The sequence below is a fragment of the Phanerochaete carnosa genome (assembly GCF_000300595.1).
Source record: "Phanerochaete carnosa HHB-10118-sp unplaced genomic scaffold PHACAscaffold_5, whole genome shotgun sequence".
Taxonomy (NCBI): domain Eukaryota; kingdom Fungi; phylum Basidiomycota; class Agaricomycetes; order Polyporales; family Phanerochaetaceae; genus Phanerochaete; species Phanerochaete carnosa.
Window position 1 is genome coordinate 1,111,845 of NW_006767632.1, and position 20,414 is coordinate 1,132,258.

At 54.7% G+C, this 20,414-nt stretch overlaps 7 protein-coding genes across 7 annotated transcripts; 2 read left to right on the forward strand and 5 right to left on the reverse strand.

Moving 5' to 3' along the window:
• Positions 1-1,747: 1,747 nt before the first annotated feature.
• On the reverse strand, positions 1,748-3,975 carry PHACADRAFT_255788 (uncharacterized protein). Its single transcript, XM_007395555.1, has 4 exons — positions 3,395-3,975; positions 3,167-3,330; positions 2,209-3,112; positions 1,748-2,149 (listed from the first exon to the last, which is right to left on the reverse strand). Exons 1-3 carry the CDS (start codon positions 3,525-3,527, stop codon positions 2,342-2,344), a joined length of 1,068 nt encoding a protein of 355 aa, XP_007395617.1. The 5' UTR covers positions 3,528-3,975; the 3' UTR covers positions 1,748-2,149; positions 2,209-2,341.
• A 2,883-nt stretch (positions 3,976-6,858) lies between these two features.
• Positions 6,859-8,536, reverse strand: PHACADRAFT_120507 (uncharacterized protein). The gene is made up of 4 exons (XM_007395556.1): positions 8,282-8,536; positions 7,805-8,231; positions 7,280-7,751; positions 6,859-7,224 (listed from the first exon to the last, which is right to left on the reverse strand). Exons 1-4 carry the CDS (start codon positions 8,326-8,328, stop codon positions 7,145-7,147), a joined length of 1,026 nt encoding a protein of 341 aa, XP_007395618.1. The 5' UTR covers positions 8,329-8,536; the 3' UTR covers positions 6,859-7,144.
• Positions 8,537-9,761: 1,225 nt separating this feature from the next.
• PHACADRAFT_184102 (uncharacterized protein) lies at positions 9,762-11,093 on the reverse strand (the record flags this gene model as incomplete). The annotated part of the gene is made up of 4 exons (XM_007395557.1): positions 9,762-10,074; positions 10,128-10,247; positions 10,298-11,009; positions 11,086-11,093. The coding sequence occupies 4 exons, from the start codon at positions 11,091-11,093 to the stop codon at positions 9,850-9,852; spliced, it is 1,065 nt and encodes a 354-aa protein (XP_007395619.1). The 3' UTR covers positions 9,762-9,849.
• A 66-nt stretch (positions 11,094-11,159) lies between these two features.
• On the reverse strand, positions 11,160-11,939 carry PHACADRAFT_255791 (uncharacterized protein). Its single transcript, XM_007395558.1, has 2 exons — positions 11,723-11,939; positions 11,160-11,673 (listed from the first exon to the last, which is right to left on the reverse strand). Exons 1-2 carry the CDS (start codon positions 11,932-11,934, stop codon positions 11,247-11,249), a joined length of 639 nt encoding a protein of 212 aa, XP_007395620.1. The 5' UTR covers positions 11,935-11,939; the 3' UTR covers positions 11,160-11,246.
• A 161-nt stretch (positions 11,940-12,100) lies between these two features.
• Positions 12,101-14,123, forward strand: PHACADRAFT_195316 (uncharacterized protein; the record flags this gene model as incomplete). The annotated part of the gene is made up of 9 exons (XM_007395559.1): positions 12,101-12,155; positions 12,218-12,389; positions 12,440-12,504; positions 12,558-12,668; positions 12,729-12,806; positions 12,864-12,926; positions 12,977-13,857; positions 13,913-14,035; positions 14,091-14,123. The coding sequence occupies 9 exons, from the start codon at positions 12,101-12,103 to the stop codon at positions 14,121-14,123; spliced, it is 1,581 nt and encodes a 526-aa protein (XP_007395621.1).
• PHACADRAFT_184105 (uncharacterized protein) lies at positions 14,087-16,193 on the reverse strand. Its single transcript, XM_007395560.1, has 5 exons — positions 16,012-16,193; positions 15,412-15,953; positions 15,224-15,361; positions 15,017-15,170; positions 14,087-14,907 (listed from the first exon to the last, which is right to left on the reverse strand). The coding sequence occupies exons 1-5, from the start codon at positions 16,172-16,174 to the stop codon at positions 14,273-14,275; spliced, it is 1,632 nt and encodes a 543-aa protein (XP_007395622.1). The 5' UTR covers positions 16,175-16,193; the 3' UTR covers positions 14,087-14,272.
• Positions 16,194-16,396: 203 nt separating this feature from the next.
• On the forward strand, positions 16,397-19,501 carry PHACADRAFT_255797 (uncharacterized protein). Its single transcript, XM_007395561.1, has 8 exons — positions 16,397-16,713; positions 16,765-16,904; positions 16,960-17,524; positions 17,585-18,129; positions 18,197-18,397; positions 18,453-18,571; positions 18,620-18,758; positions 18,809-19,501. Exons 1-8 carry the CDS (start codon positions 16,443-16,445, stop codon positions 19,190-19,192), a joined length of 2,364 nt encoding a protein of 787 aa, XP_007395623.1. The 5' UTR covers positions 16,397-16,442; the 3' UTR covers positions 19,193-19,501.
• The last annotated feature ends 913 nt before the right edge of the window (positions 19,502-20,414 follow it).

Sequence of the window (20,414 nt, forward strand, 5' to 3'; positions counted from 1 at the left end):
AACAGCAAGCAGTCGGATATCAACCGTATCCTGCAGCAGCTACTCGACCCCGCAGAGACAAGTCGAGGCAAGTACAGGGAACAGGCGCGCTTCCTACGGAAAGATGGCCTCCACGCGTCCATGGGCCAAACCGGCACGAGGTCTCGCAGGCTGCGGGGAGGCAAAATGTCGCTAGCAGCAAGGGGGTCGCCCAGCACGTACAACGACCCCAGAGCGCTCAGCAAGGCAAAGCGAGGGCTGAAGTCGCACAGCAAAACGTGTTAAATGCTGATCTGGGTGCGATGGCGGGCACAGCGGTACAACCATCGTTTCTTAGGCTACTACCGCGGACACCACCTGCGCAAACATTGAAGCGGGGCTCGAGGCTGAAAATGGGTTCAACATCAGATGCAGAGCCTGCTGGCCAAGGAACTAGCTCGGGAGGCCCGATTCGTGCGAATGAAGATTCTGTGCTGCCTGTTGACAAGCAAGAGGCTACACCTGGGGAAGCTCGCTTGGAGTGCATTTGGCTAAGGCGGTCTCCGGAGCCGACTAGCACACGAGGGCGACATTCTCTCAGGGCGAGCGGCGCAGATGCTGGTGATCAAGGGTCCCGCATGCGAAGTTCGACTCCTACAGGAACGACACCTCCGCAGCCGTCTGCTGCACTGGCAGACAATAGCACAATTAGCGGCGAGCGGCGCGTCAGTTTTGGAGATGATTGTTCGCTCCTCAGCCCCTGCATTCCACCCAGCATGCAGTCGACTGGCTCGCCAAAGAGCACACCCACGAGACCGAAGACTCCTCGAGCATCAAGAATGCCTATCGGAGCCTCGACCTTCCCACTAATATGGTCTCCTCCCTTGTCGCCTACTGGAGCAGTGGCTAGCTCGCCTCCGGGATTCAAGTCGCCGACGGACACTATCGTTGGGCCGCCACCGAAGTGGTCACCATAATGCATTCTTTCTAGGAACAAATGAAGGCTATTTCTGATCTCACGAGGCTACCCTCGTTTGCCGCCGGCATACTACACATCTTCGTTCTTGCGGGCCTGCATAGTCAGCGTTCTAGATCGAGACTCTGGAGATTGCCAAGCGCGGCGCGGAAGGATCTGTATCGCCCGTCTTTTGTTACCAGATCTTGCTCGTACGCCCAATGACACGATGCTTAATTTCGGTACAGGTGCCTCTGACATACCCTTCATGCATAATTCGTCCCGGAGCTTCGGCCTCTGTACCTACCTCACACAGGGATCTCTCGGGGATCTCGCAGCTTGCGGTGTCACCTCCGACACCACGCTGCAAAGACAATAAGGACTTCGAATACCCTCCGTCTGCCGCTGCTTTTAGAGTAATTTGTATGCGGGCAATGCCATGTCGCAGGTTTTGATGCGTATCCGAGACCCGTCACTTCCGCACACCGCATGCACCCGTGCACATGCGACCCACCAGAGAGCCTCTGCGGCGGGAACTGGTTAGGACACCGAGCGACGTCAGCACTGCGCTGGACGCTGTCGGAGCCCCTGGCAGGCGGAGCCGCGAGACGGCTTCCGCGACGTGGCGCCCTTCAAGGCCGTCCTACGAAAGTCGACTGCGCCCCAACGTGATCGTACTCTATTGGCCTGCATTCTACGATCGACACAGCCCACAAGAGACGGCTTTCTCGGCTTTCCTCGCTCAGCGTGTAGGAGGCCCAAGCTTGATGACTTCCTCTGACAATTTCTTGACTAGACGCCGGCTAATCGGTCTTCGCTGACGAAACAAGCATGGAATAATTGATACTGGATTAACAGTAATATAACGAATAAATAGCTTGAGGGGTTGCCCTCGTGTTCTGTATCTGAAAGGACTGGCCAGCACGTGCAGTGGACGTGAAAACGGGTACGATAAAGTGTATCGTGATGTCGGCGGAAGGTCCGTGTAAATGTACAGTATATACAACCAACATCGAACATCGAAAAGGCGGGCAAAAGAGTACCCTACGCGAGAGCCCGCAGGATTAATATGGGTACAGTGCAGATAGGGGGGTGTCGCCAAGGGGCTGTAGGGAATGGGTGTGCTCTACCGAGCCAGCTCTACACGAGCGCCATGTCAAAATGGGGAGATGATGAGAAGGAGGGACGACCATCAGCAGCCTGGCATATCCGATGTCGTACACAGCGAATGGTTTCCTAGAGACGCAAAATGATGAGAAGCGGTTACGGCAGCAACGGGAACTGATGGTGCTCACGAAGAAAAGAGTGCTCCAGGCTGGTGAATGAAATGACTATGTACAGTAATGAGACCAGGGCGGCCGCTCTTTGATGGGCAACGCGTTGCCGTGTGCGAAGTATTGCTCCGTGATAGATGGGCGGTCAGTCCGCCTACATGCGGGAAGGGGAAGACGAATGAGAGGTGTGTGGCACATCGTGGGATCGCCGTCCGCGTATGGGTCCGGGGTCGGATATCGCATGGCCGAGCCGACGCTGTGTGCGCTGACGGCCGCGAGACATGTCGACCTTCGCCGCGCGTAGCGAGTCCTCGATGTCCATGTGGTCGTCATCCATAGACGCCGTCGTAGCCGAAGACGAGGGGGCCATGACCTCGCCTTCGTCGCTGTCGAAGCAGCTGTCGTCGTCGCTGTCACTGTCACTGCAGTCATCGCTGTAGTCCTCGCCGTAGTACTCGTAGGTGCTGAAGGTGTCCGCAAGGTCGCTTCGGCCCCTGCGCCACCGACCGTACCAGCGTCCGAGGCAGACTTTGATGTCCATGCCCATACCGAGGAACTCGACGTTCCGCGCCAGGCCTTCCCATGCGACAGTACCCTCGTCGAGTGCCTCTTCGATGAAGGTGGTGGATCCGAAATACATGTAGTGGATGAGGAGGCGAAGTGAAGAGGGATCCGGGACAGGGAGGTAAATCGTCGGGTGTGTGGACGAAGAGGGCAGCATGCGGGGAAGCAGTGGAGCTATAGGGAGGCCACGCATGGCTGACGGTACAGATACCTCATGCTTAGGCTCCGGCGGGATGGGCAGGTGGAAGAACGAATCGCGAGGTGTCGTACAAGGAGATGTAGGGATGAGGTCGACAGGGGATGCCCCACTGAAGAGGCCCCGTAGAAGCGTCGAGTGTGCCGAGAGATAGTCAATATGAAGCTACACAAAGGAAGGTCAGACAGATATGATGCAGACATTCGTTCGAACGCGTGCCTTCATGACCATCCGCGGGGCGGGGCGGACTTTGGGCTCCATGACCCTTCGGGTGTGTCCCACAGGGTTCTGGGGTGTGCCAAGTTCCGAGAAAGGGTCGGACGGCGAGCCAGACAGTCGCAACTCGTGCCTTGTGCTGCGTAGAACTCCATCGAGAGGGACAACTGGAAGTCGTGGAAATCAGGTCAATATACACTAATTAAAGTTACATGAAAAGCTAGAACGTACTGATGGAACAGTCCGCGGTCTCTGGTTTACTCCAGTAGTGGGGAGCGAGGTTGTGCAACTGGTCGATGATATACTCGACTGGGACGTTGGCAAGAGAGGGCGGGGGAAACGGACGGGGGACGAACGAGTGCATTGCACGGCGTGGCGCGGTGTTGCGGGAGTCCGGGCCAGAAGAGGGGCGCCCTGTGGGATGGGAGCTTGCCTCGGGTGCTGGGCCCTGTCCGGAGAGCCTTATAGCTTGGGCGTCGGATCCTAGGACACAATTGCCTTGGCGCGCTTGGGACATGTGTGCTGCTTTTGTTTTGTTTTCGACTGGCGAAACGCAGAGACAGGGCGTGAGCGGCACCTGCGCAATCCCTGGGAATGGAAAGAGCGATCCAGCGGACGGGCAGAAGTTAATGGTCAATGACAATTGGGACACAGGAATGCGGCTGGAGATCAGATGAGGGGCCTAAGTTAGGAGGGAGGGCGGACGAGTTGGCGTAGAGTTATAAAGCGACAGAATTAAGCGAGGATATAATGTTTGCACAGCAGAATATATAGCAGGCCTAGCTGGTGGTTGACGACGGACGACAAGGCGACAGATGAAAGTGGGAAATGAGAGTAATCTGGCCTGCGAGGCGTCTCCCGCGCAACTGGCCAACATTTCAAATCCAGCGAGTTTCGTTCCCCGGCGCCGCGCCTCCCCTTTTCGGGCTCTCCTTATTGTTCTCTCGCTAGCACCGTTCACTACCGTAGCCTCATGTTCCCGACGTTCCGTTCGGGTGGTTCGCTTATTCCTCTCCGGCTTTCTCGCCAGCTTTCCGCGCGAAAATCACGGCCGACATATTCCCAGCTCGTGCATCACCATCGACCACCGAGACCACCATCGAATCCCAGGTCCTCACCCGTGCAGAATATTCCTTTCCACTTGTCTTCCTCTGCCTGTGTTTGTCTCAGAGCGTGCCCGATCGCTTTCCGCCGCCGCCGCCGCCACCGCCGACGCCGTGTGTCGTATGTACCTGGGCCCTGCGTCCTGTCACGCTCTTAAAGCGTCATTCCCAAGGGAAATTCAGTTCGTAGGCCGCGCTCATCAACGTCGAGCCTTCTCACAGAGAACCCGAATGCATCGGCCTGTCGGCAGGACCCACAAGGGCCAACAAGTGTGACAGGACATGCGCCATTCCGCACCCGTCATCTGTGGTCGTTTCGCGGGATCCTCACACAGCACGCAGATGTTACGGTAGAGAACGCAAATAAATGTACAGAGCCCGCCTTTTGTCAATGCTGAAGCGACAGCCTGCCTGCTGTCGACAACCGTCGCTGCCTCGCGTTCACCCATTAGCAAATTCCCGGAATGGGCACGCTACTAGGAGAAAGCTGCCCTAGTATGGACCGAATTCCGCTTGGTAGGCGACAAGGACACTCGGCACTCGGATGCCCTGGCGGTGTGGGGCCGTAGTAACGTCTGTGAGCAGGGCGACTCCTCTGAGTCGGGAGCGGTTTACTTGAAGGGCATATCGCGCAGCTCTATCGACCGCGCTTCCACCCAAGGAACCCTCCTCGTGTTGAGGTTCGAGACGCTTTCCTGTGGAGATATGTCAGCATGATACGATGCATCACTGCCCGCGGCCACCGGCTGCCACCGAGGCGACCCTGGCTGAAGTCTCTCCGATGTCCTAAGAAGGGCAACACACCGAACGTGCTGTAACCTCTTCCAAAGAGATCACCCTAGGCACGCCGCTCTGTTCCCACTACTGTCACGAATCGGCGCGCTGAGTGGAGAGAGATTCCATACTTTCACAGAGAGCTGCGCAGTTGTGCTAGGCGATAGCGATGCAGAATTGATTACATCGCCTTGTGTGCCTGCGCGTGGCGCCCTCCGGTGGCAGTCCAGCCCGGCATGTCGTATACAGAGAAGTTGAGAAAAAACTCGGAGTGCCGATATCGAAAGGCGGTTTTCCAAGCACCCGGCTACGCGTTTTACAAGGCCGAAAGACGAACAATGGTCGGCGGATTAGCCTTGTACAACACGAGATGAGCTGTTCCTCGAGGATGAGACGTCGGCAATTGGTGATATCACGTATGAGACGCAGCCCGGGAAATGGAGGCTGCGATTATAGAAGCACGTTAGTGAGTCAAAGTTGTTTGATTCGATGGCTTTACCGACGGGAAAGATCCGCGACGCGTCACGAAGTCTAATGGACTCCGATTTGAACAAGACAAGCTTTCGAGATGGCCCAGCGGGAGAATACTGTTACATTGCATTCTTCCCGGCGGGGGACAATAAACTTTTGAGTCGTTCAATCATACGGCACCGAATTGGAGGATGCTCCGCGACGTCAGGGCAAGTCTCGGAGCGTGCCAGCGTTGCGCAGTTGCTCGATATCTGAGCCATGTACACGACCACGCGCAACATTTCCACAACCTGACGTGATGCCGCTTTCCAGTTTAGCTCAAAGTGGAAAATGCACGGCAGAGATATCGATCACTAACCTGTTGATGGGCCCCGACACATGCAGACAGCTATCGAGGTTGCACACGGCCCACAGCCAATGAAATAACGTCGGGACAGCTCAGCAGAAAAACAAAACGGCTGCGTCAGAATGTTGTGCTGAACCACGTAAGGCCGGGCACGCGTTCCTCCCCGCATAAGGCTGCCAGCGAGTCGCCGAGTGGGAAGCATTCCCACACGGTAGCGGTAAGCTCATGAGCGAGCGGATGAAATGCAACCCCAGCTCACCTCATGCTGGGGTATACTGTCCCCGTACGGTCGGCGCGTAGGTCCAAATGTACGAACGAATAAAAAATGCGCCGCAATCCAGGTCGGGCATTCCGACAGACAAGCCTCGTGTGGGGTCACACAGGGCCATCGCTTTCCAAGGATAGCATATCCGCACCAGCGGCATATACGAGTCGAGAGGCCCTGTCTGACACGAGGCGGGCTCAATTGTCCCTGTAGTCGATGAGCATCAACACGAGGAGGTCGTGGTCGGCGAGCGGAGGACGGGGTAGATCCACAGGCGCCCGAGATGATGCCTCCGTGTGCGCTTATAATCAAGGTCCGCTGGTGCCGCTGGAAGCGCATTAACCTGCCTCCGACACTCGCTGCAGAGTGGCCGTTCATGTTGACATAGAGAGCATCGCAAGAGCAATGGCAACGTCTCTGTCAAATAGCATAAATGAGACGAACCCTTATGAGGGTCATCCGAGCCTGACGGAGCTTGAGGCAGAGGTTCTCTGGCAGTACGTGAAACTCGCGCAGAACGTGAAAGAGGTCCGTGTACCGCAATATGCGCACAGAGGCCGACTCACTAACCCGGGTTCTAGCTCGTTGCAGAGACACGCCGTTTGAGTGAGGCCCCGGACGAGACCCTCCTGAAGCGTCTCCGGATGCTCGAGATGAAGATGGGGCTTGTCCTTACTTTGGTACGTTGCTCAAAATTTCCTCGTGCAACGTTGCTCTAATACGTGTTTCGTTACGACACTTTAGTTCAAGGCATCAGTGTGGGCGGTGATTAACGAACAGCCTGCAGACGAGCACACGCCTGTATACCCAGACCAGACCGCCGATGATACCATTATGCAATAGAACGCCCCGTCGTTCACGAACTTCGACATATCACATACACGGCCTGGACCACATCATTCTGGCATGCACAGATCGCTTCGCGTGAAGTGCGGTTCATTATGCATTCAGAAAAGGATATACACCGTCCGTTAATCACATCAGAAAATGGAAAACATAGAAAAATCCGCATTACAGCATCGCTAGGTTAGCAGGCTATCGCTCTGCAGTTCTTCAAACTTTTTCCGAGCAAGTCTGATGTTCATCTTCAAAGCCGCGGTCTCTGCAAGCGAGCCGGTCAGGCCGTTGCAGCGTGGCGCGGCGTAAATGGTGCTCACCGACGGTGGGGTCATGTGCCACGATCAGAACATATGTGTTCTTCGTTAGCTCGTCTAATACCGCCGTGAAGTCTGCAAGTTCCATCTCAAGTGCATGAAATTCTTCCCGGACACGAGTGCAAGAGTGTTTGAAAGCCTTGATCAACTCAGACGTCCGCTCGTACCGTGTCGGTTCGAGTTTGTGAGGGTCGTTGTCATCCTCTTGGTGTACCAGAGATCCATGCTCGGTATGTGATCCGAAGCTAGAGAGTGATGACGGCGTCGAGGATAATGCAGCAGAGGCTGGTGGTAGGTCAGATGGTGCAGGCGCTGGTGGCGAGGGAGGCTGCTGAGAAGATGTAGCGATGACTAGGAATGTAGTGCGCTCGAAGAGAACCACTTCTGTTGCGTTGCACGCATCGGCAAGTTTCCCAAGGTGCTTTGTGAGGACTGAGGCATTAGGTATCAGGGTGTGCACTATTCGCGACCAGGCCTATTAGACCAAGTCAAGTCAGTCAGAATCAAGAGGTAGGACAGTTTGCACACCTTATAGAGACTCTCGTCGTATATACTCGTGCCAAACACGGTGATTTCGGTGTCGCCACTAGCTGCCCTCAGCTCAGCTGTTTTCTTCTCCAGCACAGGTCCCCTCGGTGGCCGGACTAAATCCATCTTGTGCACGAGCAAAAACACTGCAGCGTCCGGACTGAATTTTCTGAGGGCTTGCAAGCATTCGGTATAGTACTCCAGATCACGCTGGACGCTTCGGCTCTCGACCTCGAAGACGTAGATAAGCACGCCGACATGCTGGAAGATGGTCGACTGTTGCGTTGAAAGATACGAGTCCATGAAAGCATCTTGGCCTCCGCAGTCCCAGAGGTTGAGAATGAGGTCACCCAAAAAGCGGACGTGGTTCTGTTCGACGTCTATCGTCGCGCCGAGGCGAGTAGTAAGGGAGGCGGGGTTGTTTGAACTAGCAGGCTACATCGGCTCAGCACAGAGGCGTATAGAGTATCAACTCACAAGATCAATGACCTCATAGACGTCTTTCCGCTCCCTGAAGCTCCCATAAGCAGAACCTAGGATCCAAGCCATAGTATCCAACGTCCTTAAACGTACGCGACCGTACAAGCGCACCTTTTTCTTCATATTGCCAGAAGTATGCTGTCGATGCCTCAATTAATTATGAGAATATTGAGACGCAAGTATCTACCCGGCAGATGGGTAGTGGACGAGCTGAGCTGAAAGAGTGGTGAAAAGCTGGAAGCAAGGCATGGCGTCTCTTGCGAGGACTTCTCGGCCAAAGTGCCTCCCCAAATTGACGCTCGGCGATAGAAGTCTCGCAACGACCACCCGTGAACTGGACGATTTGCAGAAATATATCATCGACTTATAGCGCGGATATGCGCTGTCGTCGAGCGACTTCCACATTTTCCTTGTGTCCTCAACTGCTGCGCTTCTTTGTCCATTCAATCAGATATTTATATGGGGTGTGCCTCCGTCCTAAATTAAGCCCAGCATGGCACAAGTTCCCATGCAATCGGTATTCATGGTGCGGCGAATGAAACATAGGAGAGAGTCACTTCTGGAGATTAGTGGGAAGGTAGCTGACCTTGAACGCAATATTCTGCCTTCAAAGGAGCAAATCACCACGCAGTACTAGTATATCACGGTCCAGTTGAAATTATGCAGCTGCCGGTGATGAAATAGCATACAGTCCCTAGTGTGCTCAATTGACCTGTCAACGTGCAGAGAGCGTACGCAAGTAGGTAGGCCCTACTTAGGATCCCTGGTCTGATAGGGGCACAAAATTAGGTCAGTCGAAAAAACCCGCCAGCATCGAAGTCGGTGATGCCTTGCCACAGAAGCATCTGCTTTTTTTAGACCACGACTTTGAAGCAGTGGGCACTGAAATGTGTATTCAAGAGTTATCTGCGAAAGGGCCCGGGGAAATCGACATCTTGGCCAATCAAGAGGCTAAAAAAAAGGAGTTTACAAGTCGATTTTCCGAGCACTCCAATGTGTATCGATCAATAACCTGAGACTGAAATAGTATAGGCGAGAATGGCTCAAGACGTATTCGCGTGACCGGCGCCACAAAGTCGTGACCAATCGGAAATGGAAATCACACCGGCTCGCTCTACGAAAACGCGTAGGGAGCGAAACAATTTTGCTTCCCATTCAAGACTGTCATTAGTATTCTAACATAAGCAGAAAGGACGGCAAACAATTATCGACATTTTCGAGACGTCTGCCAGCGTCTGAACTTCGCCCCGAAAATGGTGCGTACGAAAGCATAGAAGGATGCGCCGGGAAAAAGGCACCTAACTCATCTGCGCAGTCAGAGACCTCCAGGGAAGGCCTTTTGGTTTTTACCCGTACACGGATGGCAATTCGAGTAATGTATTTGGGCAGTCAAGTCAGGTTCGAGGTGGGCTCTATCCGAAGACGCAACGCTGGTGCTGCGTAAACCTTACCGAGGCGGCTACTCACAATGAGACAGAGCACAGGCGAAAGTATAGTTTAAGCCGTCACATCTACAGAGTTCCTCATGGACCGGAGGATCGCAGTTCTGACATGCGGGACATATATCACTCGTTTTGTTGCACCATACTGCCACCAACGACCTCAAGCACCTTCCAATCCACCTCGATGCCCCTCTCTTTGAATATCGTGCGGGCGTCCTCAGCGATGAGTTCGAACCCGGTGGTAGCCAGGGCAAGAATGGTCGGGCCTGCACCCGAGAGGCAGATGCCGAGCAAGCCAGGGTGGCTGGAAGGAGTTATGTTCGAGGTAACTTCTGGAAGGCCCGGGATCTGCGAAAGCATCTCAACCAATGGGAGGGCATGAGAAAGATCGTGCGACATACCAAAGCCTTCCGGTACGGCTGATGGACCCTGTCCTTCATAGCTTCGTAGATAAGCTCGGCATCTGGTGGGTCTTGCGCGAGTGCTGTTGTAAGCACTGCTAGCCGCTGCAAGTTGAATACCTACGGATAGGGATTAGATGGCGCCTGGATTGATTAAGAAAATTACTTACCAGGTCCTTGCGGGAATAGCTCTGTGGCAGGACCTCTCTCGCTTTTGCAGTGCTCAGCTCGAACCTTGGGATGATCGCAATGGCCTTGACGCTCTTTGACCAACCAAAGCGAACGTAGTGTCCAATGCCAACTGGCGGCTGTGGAGGGTCTAGACCCCAGGACTCGCCTGCGTCGGGAGGGTACTCTGGCAGGACCTCACTCAGAGGAACACTTGCGGCCTCCGTCGCCGCCTCGTCCAGCTCTCGCAGGTACGACCCGACAAAGCCGCCGACAAGAGCAGCAGTCACATTGTCCGGATGCCTCTCGACCATCAGGGCGAAGTCAAGCATCCGCTCGACAGAAAGGTTCAGCTCGCCCAGTTCATTGCCTAGGAGGACTCCCGCAATGACGGCCGCGCCGGATGAGCCGAGCCCGCGGCCGAACGGAATCTCGTTATTAGCATGGATGGTGAGATTGGCGGGGAATTGGGCTATGCCGTGACAGCGCAGCACGTAGAGAGCAACCCGCGTCGTGAGGTTTTTGTAGGCATCGAGGGGGACCTCCTGTGCGCCCTCACCGGAATATGTGATCGCAGGAGATGTCGCGGGAGAGGAAGCGGTGGGCGGCTTGACAGAGACGGTGAGAGTGAGATAAAGAGATAGTGACAATCCCACGACATCAAAGCCAGGGCCGATATTGGCTGATGTTGCCGGAATCCGGATGGTGAACGACCTGGACGACATGGCAGCGTGGAGAGCAGCCTGACGGTGGAGTGCTGCAGCACGGAAGCGTCAGACAACGGGCGTACCGAGTCATTTTGACCACCGCGCAAAGCACCGGGGTAATGTCGCTCGTCAACATGAAAATCGTACGTCCTGTCCGGCATTTACGCATTCATGTTTATACATCCTGATTGTACACCTTTATTTTTCTTTGCTACAGTGGACCACCGTGCTTCAATTCTACACTCTAGAATTTCCCCTCAGTCCATCGACGCGAGCTCGACGCCATCTCAACAGCAGCTGAAGCCCAGTCCTCTCCGTGATTGTGACCCTTGTTCCCCCCTCGACCAATTCCAGCACGCTCCAACGCCTGCTCATCCGTCAGGGCAGTCAAGACACCGAAGATGACTGGGACTCCGGTGTCAATCGTGACGCGCATGAGGCCGTGCGAGACGCTTTCACAGATGTATTCGAAGTGCATGGTGGAACCCTTGATGAGGACACCGATGGCGATTACAGCGTCAACGGGCTGACTTGGCATGCTGGCTACCGCTGTCGAGGATGATGACCCCAGCGCAGGGGTACTAGAGCGGGGCGTGTTCGTGCCAAAGCTGAGCCCTCCTAGCAAATCGGTCGCGGTAGCACCAGCCTGTACACGCGAACCCGAGATGACTCTGCGCAAGCATAAGCAGCCAAACGGAGGACCAGTGATGCTATACCCACTTGGAGCAAGCCAAGGGAAGCTCGTAGCTTCCAGGCACGGATTGCACGATAATGTTATGCTCCTTCACACCGTGCTCCTTCAGCTTCGCAATCGTCCCCGTTACAAGCGCGTCAATAACCTCTTTGTTCCATCGCGAGTGTACGATGGCAACGCGGAGGGAGGAACCGTCGAGTTTGGTCGGGGATGGGGCGGGACCTTTGATTGAGCTCATCGTCGTGCGGGATTCGGGAGTAATGTAACAGACGCCCATAAACTGAAATCGAGCGTTTGTTTGATTTGGCGCTTAATTGGCGCTTACCGAAATTTCATGGTTTTGGGCAGTAATTGGTTCCAACAGGACCAACATCCTTTGTTGTGCCGTGTCACATTCTCACAACATGGCGAAGAGGGGGAAGAAGGCAGCGTCAGAGTTGACACCCGCTGACCTCGCCAGTAAGTGGCTAATAGTACTGCGTGTATGAGTAGCGCGATTAACCGAGCGAGTTTACCGACAGCAACTTATACACTCATTTACTCTTTCTTGAAGAAGCAGTCACATTCTGAGGCTGCAAAGGCTGTGAAAAACGCTGCGAAAGATATCGTAGTGCTTAAGGACGGCGTGGAGGTCGATGGACCTCCGATGGACGAGGTTGTCAAAATGTGGAAGGCTCTTGCTGTCGCCTCATCGTGCGTGAGCCGCTTATATGCTTCCCTATTCATATTCACACCATGAATAGAAGTGAGGAGAATTCTAACTCTCGCTCAGACTCGGACTCAGACTCTTCGAGCTCGGACTCCGACGGTAAAGTCCCTCGTACGGACAACAATGCACCTCACGTATTCACGCGCGCACAGACTCTTCGTCATCATCTTCCAGCTCAAGCTCTGAAGACTCCGATGGCACTCCCGTGAAGAAGGAGCAGAAGGCCAAGCAGCCCGTCAAAGCAAAGAAGGCCGCCTCTTCCTGTCAGTTTGGTAGAATGCTCTGCCGCTGACATGGGACGTTCTGACGAAGTTTCGAAGTAGCATCATCCAGCTCTAAGTCTGAATCCGGTGCAAAGAAGAAGGCGGTCAAAAAGGTTAAGAAGTCGTCGCCTCCGAAGGGTGTGTACAGTCCGTTGCACCATACAGCCTAAGATTGAAGCTCGTCTGTACCTGTAGCACCCAGCTCCTCGTCTTCAAGCTCATCCGACTCAAGCTCTGATACCTCAAGCTCTGGGTCTGGTGCGTAGCTCTTACGTGTGCTATCACACGATACTAATATATTACCTCAGAAGATGAGAAGCCTGAGATCGCGGCGAAGGCTGAGGCTAAGGCAAAGTCTCCCCCAGTAGCGTCAAGCGAAACAATGACCTCCGGCAGCGAGCACAAGGAGGAGGGCCCTGCCTCCGACTCAGATAATGATAGCGACTCCAGCTTGACTTCAACGGGCCGAATGAAGACTGCCACCAAGAAGGTGAGGTTCGTGAAGAAGCCAGTGGAGGCTGCGAAAAATGAAAAGAAATCTGTGAAGAAGACGAAAAGTAGCTCGAGCGATAGTGAGTCAGAGGAGGGAACGAAGCCGAAGGTGCCTGGGAAAGAATCGAAAAAGGACAGCAGCGGCAGTAGCAGCGAGGGCTCGAGCGATAGCGAGTCAGAGGAGGAGGCAAAGCCGAAGGTGCCTAAGAAGGAGCCGAAAAAGGAGAGCAGCGACGATGACAGCAGCAGTAGCAGCAGCGACAGCGAGGGCGAGAAGGCGAAGAGGGAGGTAAAAAAAGAAGTGAAGGACGTGAAAATGGTCGACTCGAAGATGCAGGTCGATGGCGAGACCAGCTCAAGCTCGAGCTCCGAGTCCGACTCAGACTCGGATTCGGACTCGTCGAGCTCCGAAGACGAGAAGGAGTTGGTGAAGGAGAAGCCCAAGCCTGTGAAACACACGGACCAGCTGACCGTGACGAAGAAGCAGCGGACAACGGAGGAAGGTGACGCTGTCACGACCGCGACCGCGACCACGTCACGCGAGGTCTCTGAGACTCCTACACCGAATGGCACCGCTAAGCAGAATGGCAAGAAGGGCAAGCAGCCCCGCACGCAAGGCGAACGCTTCTCGCGTATCACAGCTGGTAAAGTCTCTTTCGCCGATGAACGTTTGAAGAACAACAGCTTCGAGTCGAGGGTGCGCAAACTTCTCCTGCGATCTACACGCGCTTAGTTAGTGACTCGCATTTTAGCTAGCTGGTCAAGACGACTACGGTGCTCGAGCAAGTAAGGACCTAATTGTCACTCGCGGCGCCGGCTTCCGGAAGGAGAAGAATAAGAAGAAACGGGGAAGTTACCGTGGCGGGGACATTACCGTGAGCTTCACTTTGCTGTCCCTGTTGCTACATGCGGCGGCTAATCTTCGTGCAGATGCAAAGTCATAGTATCAAGTTCACAGATTGATACGTTACAGTACCTTATCAAGCTATGAGACTCACTTAGAGCATTACTTGTAATGGGCATAACCTCTATGCATAGCGGGCCCAACACTTCGATTTGTGTGATAACGCGTATTGAAGATGTGTAGGTGGTGGGTATAGCAGCGGTCCAGATTACAAAAATGTCAGCACACGTACGCAGCGGGCTCGGATCCAAGGCACGCCGCCCCAATCCCGATTGTACCTCCCTAGAATCCTATCCTCCTCGCCCTTTCGGACCCAGACGACCTGTGGTAAGTAGAACTGCTGAGGCACTGGCCTGATCTCCACGCGGCCACGCTTCAGCACTTTCGACATCAAAAGACTTTTTCCTGTCCACTCCATGTCGAATGTTAATAGGAAGCGGTTGTCGTACAGATACGGTATGCGCTGATCCATGGAGTCCCGCAACACGGCGGTGAGGTCGACCGTCAACTTGGCTTCATCCGCCGGCGTCGGAGGAGCACGTTGTATCAGCCAGAAGACAGGTTCTTCGCTGTTCTTTGGAGCGCGCAGCTTGAGCTTACGACATCGATTGAGGACGGCAGGTGTCCAGAGCACTTCGCTGCCGAGACTAAACTGGCTCTTGATAGGATCAGGGTCTTCCCACAGCTTCTCATTAATCCTCTCCAGCTTGGCACGATCCGCGTGCCCTATGGCAGCCAGTGTGCCCCATGGTTTCGGAGACACGTATCGTAGGATACGACGTATCATCGCGCGTCGGACGTCGGGATCGACGACACGGAGGAGCTGGTCATGCGACAGGACGACTGTAGAAGGTGGAGAAGGTTGTGGATGAAGAGCGCAACGGCTCAGCTCATTGCTGGCTGATCGCGCTTTCAGTTACAGGCAACACGATGAGGATGACGAGCCACTCACCCTGCAGTTCCAGCCGTTCCACGTTCTGGCCGAGTTGTCTTGTTGCCTCTCGCAAATCTGACAGGCGCAATGCACCTGGAGCAAGTCGCTGAATGGCTTGCTCGTACGACTCTATTTCGCTTGTCTTTAACCAATGTGGCTCAAATGCAGCGTCCTAGACAGCTACGTTAGAATCAGACGAGCGATGGCCGGCATAAAAATACCAACTATTCCCAAAGCATGGTGTCTCTCTTTTTCCTGGAGATATGCTCGAATAGAATTCCTGAGAGTAATATCCGGCTGGAAGTTGGTGGGATCGACCACGTATTCCAAGTCGTTCGCTTCACATGTTGCCAGAATCCTATCCTAGGTCTGAAATGGAGACGATGTCATAGCAAGATGTGCATGTGCCGTACCTTGGAAACGTCAAGCAATGGGCGAACGATCCAGTGCAGCATGCCCGCTGGACCGGCAGGCGAAATATCCCTTAGAGAGCCCATCCCCCACCTGCGGACGCGCTGCATGCCAGCGGCCCCCCAGATCTGGCTCTGCTTGGAAAGACGCATAATGGCTGTCTCAACCTGGTCGTCGGCATGGTGAGCGTAAGCTATGCATCTCGCATTCAACACTTCCATGGTTGCAAAAAGATATGCGCCACGAGCATCACGGGCAAGTTCCTCCAAGGGTTGGCCTGCCTTAGGCCTGGGTGGAAAAGGCCTGGTTCCCCAAGGGATCGTCTCTGTGCGGTGATCTACGCCCAGCCTCTGGGCGGTGCGCTGAGCGACGTCTTGCATTGCAGCATTGGCAGCTTGCAGGTTATGGTTAACATGCACTGAATAAACATCGGAGGGAAACGCTGATTGCTCGGGTGCGAGCGATCCCCCGCCGCGCTGCTTCACAACAGCAGAAAGCAGGTGCAGCAAACAGACGGAGTCGGGACCTCCGGAGTTTGCGACAACTGTGCTATGTTGTGAAGACCTGTGCAAGAGACGCTCTGAGAAGCGGTTTACGCTCACCTATCCGGTCACTCCAGCCCGTCGGTGGCATACATTTTTGGAGATGCTCGTAAAATTCACCAGTTGTTATGGGAGCTGGAGCGATTTTCTTCCAATTTTTAGCGGGTGTTACTGTGGTTACACGACGCAAAGAGCGCAGCGGGATATCCCGCCACGAAGGCATGAACAACAGCGAAGGTTGACTGACTGGCGCTTGACTGAGGGCGGTGGCGGCACAGCCCCGGCGGCCCGGGCGATCGCTGCGGGCAGCCGGCCGTGTTTCCATCCCAGGCCCCGCTCCCCGGGAAGACCGAGACACGCGTGAATCAGAGGCGGTGGTCTGCATCCTCTCAATCTCTTTAAACGCTTCCACAAAATTCGTCTCCAGTCGCGTTCCTGTCGTTCGCCATCTCAGTCCCGTTCGCACTCGATTCCACGCAACGCTTACACCGATGTCCCAGCAGGAGCATTCGGCCTCTCCCCCGCCAGGCTCTGCGGGAAACTCTGCGACAGGCGTCCGCCGACACCACACCATATCTGCTTCGTCTCGCAACGCGCGCCCGACCTCAAAGTACCAGTCTCAGGATGTTGAAGACGACGAGCAAGAGCAGGCTTGGGGTCAAGACGATGTCGTGGATCAGGACTGGCGCGGCGGGATTGGTGCCGTTGGCGAGAAGTCCAGTCTGCATCGCCAGGCATCACTCCCCACCAAATACCATCGCGGTGAGATTAAGGAATGGCCTTCTCATGCCACACTTTTCTGACTCTCTGTAGCATTTGGCGGTCCCGGCCAGAGACAGCCCGGGAATTACACCCCGCGCACTCTGAACAGCCTCTCTGCCATCGCTGGCCATGAAGGCGACGAAGAAGTCGAATGGGAAAGGGAGATGATGGGCTTGCGCAATGAGGATGACGTTAGTATCCTCATTTAATGTGTATTCGTTTGTTGTCCTCATCCCGCCTCTGTAGTCTCTCTCGTCGTCTGATCACGGCCACCAAGAATCGTCCACTTCCCCCCTTTCCCCTCACTTCAGTGGGGGCGTCGCTCATGGACCCTCACCGCCTCCGATGGACTCCGGTGCTGGCGTAAGGCGTCACCAGAGTCTCAACTATCCCAATGCCAACGCTGCTATGCGGCGCCTGACTTCTGGCCTGCGGCGCGCAGGGACTCTTCAAGCACCGCCGCTTAAGGGTCAGGTACAGCAATCGTATTCTGGGGCTCAGAGTCCTAGTCCTACTGGCGCCGAGGAGTATGATGACGATAACGACAGTGTTCGGGCAGAAGAGGATGATGGTTACTTCCGCATGCCCTCACAGCAAGGTCAAGGGCAATACCCGACGAGCCCGATCGGTAGGTCGTCTCCTTGGAGCACCCCTGGTGCAGGAAACGACTGGAGGACACAACTGGCTGGTAATATCAACCCCAATACTGGGGCCGCACCAAGTGGCATCGACGACGTTTCTCGTGCTTTGTCTGCTTTGGAGATCAATCAGCAGTACGCTACTGGGAATGCCGGAAATAGCTACCAGCAGGGTCAGCTTGCTTATCCTCCACGGTTCAACTCACCTAACAACATTAACCTAAACTGCGCAGGCATGCGCAACAATGGCGGTGTTGGCAATGGCGCATCGCGCAAGCTGCAGCTGGTCACGGACCTCGATAACCAGATGCAGCAGGGGTCAATCCAAAGTGCGTCTGCGTACGTCCCCCCTATTGGTCATGGCATGCAGCAAGGCCAGGGTCAACGTCAAGCCGAGCGGGACGAACAGCCTCATCATCGAGAGCGCTCTTTCACGGCGTCGGGCTCAGGCCCATGGGACAGCAAAGATCGTCCTGCCGGAAACCGGATGTCCAACCAGAACATGCACAGCGTCTACCAAGGCAAGAGCGGAAACACAGGCATCCCCGCAGCTTCGTCTCTCTCTTCTCAGTACATCAACAACCAAGGCCAGGCGCCACGACTCGGTCTTGCGAACGCTTCTCAGCATAGCCAGCAGTCTTCCGAAGGCAGAGCTTCTTCTGGGTCTAATAACCCCAGTCCGCCTGCCGATAATTTCCTCACTTCACCTATCGACCTGCCTACTTTGATTGCGACCAAGGGTTACAACCCTGCCGACTTTGATACACGGCCTCTCTTCGTGAGTCATCTTTCCTATACCAGTCCGTGAACTTGCTTCACATGGTGACTCCGCGTTCTGTTGATAGGCACGATACTTCGTCATCAAGTCTTACACCGAAGATGACGTACATAAATCGCTCAAGTATGAGATCTGGTCTTCTACCGACCCTGGCAATAAGCGTCTGGATAAGGCTTTCAAGGAAAACTCGGGAAGGGGTCCGATTTACCTCCTCTTCTCTGTCAACGCTAGCGGCCACTTCTGCGGCATGGCCGAGATGCTGACACCTGTACGCGCGTTTCAGCAACATTTGGGTTCCCACGTTGACGGCGCTGCTTTTACAGGTCGATTATACTCGCAGCAGCACCGTCTGGGCTTCTGATAAGTGGAAGGGTGTCTTCAAGGTCAGATGGGTCTTCGTTCGCGACATCCCCAACTCGAGCTTGCGACACATTAGGCTCAAGTATGTGCATGCTTTCTGCCTCGTTGTATATTGCTGACCATTCTCCAGCAATACCCAGGAGCGTAAGCCTGTGACCAACTCCCGAGACACGCAGGAGTTGCTGCCCGAGGCTGGACAAGAGATGTTGCGAATCTTCCACACTCACCCTGCCCGTACTTCGCTCCTTCAGGACTTCGCTTTCTATGAAGTAAGATTTTCACGTGTCACGAGAAGCAGCGCACTGAGCTGTATACACAGCTGCAAGCCATGCAGAAGGAGCAACAACGGCGAATGCAATCAGGAACGTCCTCCCCCGACCAAAGCTCTTCCGTACAATCCTCGAACATTACATCCCCTGTCCTCGGCGCCAATACTACAGGACAACACCCTTTCGCCATGTCAAATCCCGCTGCCCTTGCCTACGCCGCCCAGATGGGTCTCACCGGCATGAACATGGGAATGGGCATGGGCATGAATCCCATGCTTCAGATGCAAATGAACATGGGCAACATGGGCGGCATGGGCGGCATGGGCTCCGCATTTACCAACCCCCACACTCTGCAGAGCGTCATGCGCAACCCGAGCCCTGCGCCCATGGGTGGACAGAACTACATGGGCATGGGCGGCATGCCTGGCTTCTGATTACTTCGTGTCTCTTCTGTCAACTACTAGAGCTCGGAACGTGCTCGGGACGAATAGACTCAAACGGGAAATGGCCGACGCTTGGTAACGTATAACGCTAATGTTCATCATGTTATCCTTCTTCTTCTTTTTCCGTGTTCGTATCTTGTCATACATCTTCAAGTGTAACACCAAATTGCTCGCGACGCTCCATTTAACGACTCCCCCACTATTTTTTGTGTAGCATTCTCATCCTATGTCTTCCGTTAATTTCGACTCCTCACTTTCTTGGATAGCATTGTCCAGTCTTTATAGTTATTCTGACCTCCCCCTTCGTAGTTACATGCAGGAACGGACGGTGAACGGACGGTCGGACAATCGAAAGTTCGCTCTCTGTAGTTTGTCCTGCTATGTCGCATACATCAGTGTAGTTTGAGCTCCTGTCTGTTTGCCGAATATTATGACTGTCGACTGTGGGAACTTGCTGATGATGTGCTCCTGCCGCGGAGTTTTGTCTCAATAAAAATGGATATGCGGGCTCTACCTCGGTGCTGCACTCACTCTCGACCATCTTCGCAGGCGGGTAACAACGATATTGGTTTATTTGAGCCCTAAAGCCTAAACCTCGACGGAGAGCGTTAATTGAACTTACTGGACAGCACACGAGCGGAAGCAAGTGCTAGCACCGTATCATGCCGATCTTCTACTACCAGGTGATTGGCTGGCGTTCCCACGTAACGTGAGCAAATTATCGCGTCCATTGCTCAAAAGCCCACACGCTACTTCAGGAGATTGCCCGGCAGCCTCATACCGCGACCTACCGATGAGATTGCAGAGATCTTGTGGCATTATCTTGCTGAAGATGGGCTCTTGACCTTGACGCTAGGTGAGCGAACACGCGTTTGAGGGTTCTCGCATGTCCCCTGCTCACTACACCCGCACCGACTGGGCCTAAGGTATCTTGCCATGCGGCGCATCCTACCTGCTGACACCAGCCACACCCGAGATGGATAGAGAGCTGCGAGAGCTCTTTACCGGACGTGCCCATCCCGCGACGCGTTTCATCTCCCTGTCGCCCCTCGAGTTTCGCGACCGCGACACCCTGCGGGCGAAGCTGGACAGGCATCAACAGAAGAGCAAGAAGAACAAACGGAACGAGCCAGATCGCGACTTGAGCCAGGCCAATACCCATTATACCACCGGTCGACCGTACGATGTCCTGACACAGGAAGGACACGACAGG

What these genes read in the sequence shown, in the direction of transcription:
- PHACADRAFT_120507 (XM_007395556.1), bottom strand. Translation starts at nt 8,328, where the DNA reads ATGGGAGCTTCAGGGAGCGGAAAGACGTCTATGAGGTCATTGATCTT. An exon ending in TCTATGAGGTCATTGATCTT is followed by an intron (nt 8,232 to 8,281) that starts GTGAGTTGATAC and finishes GTAGCCTGCTAG; the next exon opens with TTCAAACAACCCCGCCTCCC. An exon ending in ACGACGAGAGTCTCTATAAG is followed by an intron (nt 7,752 to 7,804) that starts GTGTGCAAACTG and finishes TTGGTCTAATAG; the next exon opens with GCCTGGTCGCGAATAGTGCA.
- PHACADRAFT_184105 (XM_007395560.1), bottom strand. Translation starts at nt 16,174, where the DNA reads ATGCCTTCGTGGCGGGATATCCCGCTGCGCTCTTTGCGTCGTGTAACC. An exon ending in GGGCTGGAGTGACCGGATAG is followed by an intron (nt 15,954 to 16,011) that starts GTGAGCGTAAAC and finishes AACATAGCACAG; the next exon opens with TTGTCGCAAACTCCGGAGGT. An exon ending in GACACCATGCTTTGGGAATA is followed by an intron (nt 15,171 to 15,223) that starts GTTGGTATTTTT and finishes GTAGCTGTCTAG; the next exon opens with GACGCTGCATTTGAGCCACA.
- PHACADRAFT_255791 (XM_007395558.1), bottom strand. Translation starts at nt 11,934, where the DNA reads ATGAGCTCAATCAAAGGTCCCGCCCCATCCCCGACCAAACTCGACGGT. An exon ending in CTTCCCTTGGCTTGCTCCAA is followed by an intron (nt 11,674 to 11,722) that starts GTGGGTATAGCA and finishes ATGCTTGCGCAG; the next exon opens with AGTCATCTCGGGTTCGCGTG.
- PHACADRAFT_255797 (XM_007395561.1), top strand. Translation starts at nt 16,443, where the DNA reads ATGTCCCAGCAGGAGCATTCGGCCTCTCCCCCGCCAGGCTCTGCGGGA. An exon ending in CGGAAATAGCTACCAGCAGG is followed by an intron (nt 17,525 to 17,584) that starts GTCAGCTTGCTT and finishes TAAACTGCGCAG; the next exon opens with GCATGCGCAACAATGGCGGT. An exon ending in TTGCGACACATTAGGCTCAA is followed by an intron (nt 18,572 to 18,619) that starts GTATGTGCATGC and finishes ACCATTCTCCAG; the next exon opens with CAATACCCAGGAGCGTAAGC.
- PHACADRAFT_255788 (XM_007395555.1), bottom strand. Translation starts at nt 3,527, where the DNA reads ATGCACTCGTTCGTCCCCCGTCCGTTTCCCCCGCCCTCTCTTGCCAAC. An exon ending in GACCGCGGACTGTTCCATCA is followed by an intron (nt 3,331 to 3,394) that starts GTACGTTCTAGC and finishes CACGACTTCCAG; the next exon opens with TTGTCCCTCTCGATGGAGTT. An exon ending in CCCCGCGGATGGTCATGAAG is followed by an intron (nt 3,113 to 3,166) that starts GCACGCGTTCGA and finishes TCCTTTGTGTAG; the next exon opens with CTTCATATTGACTATCTCTC.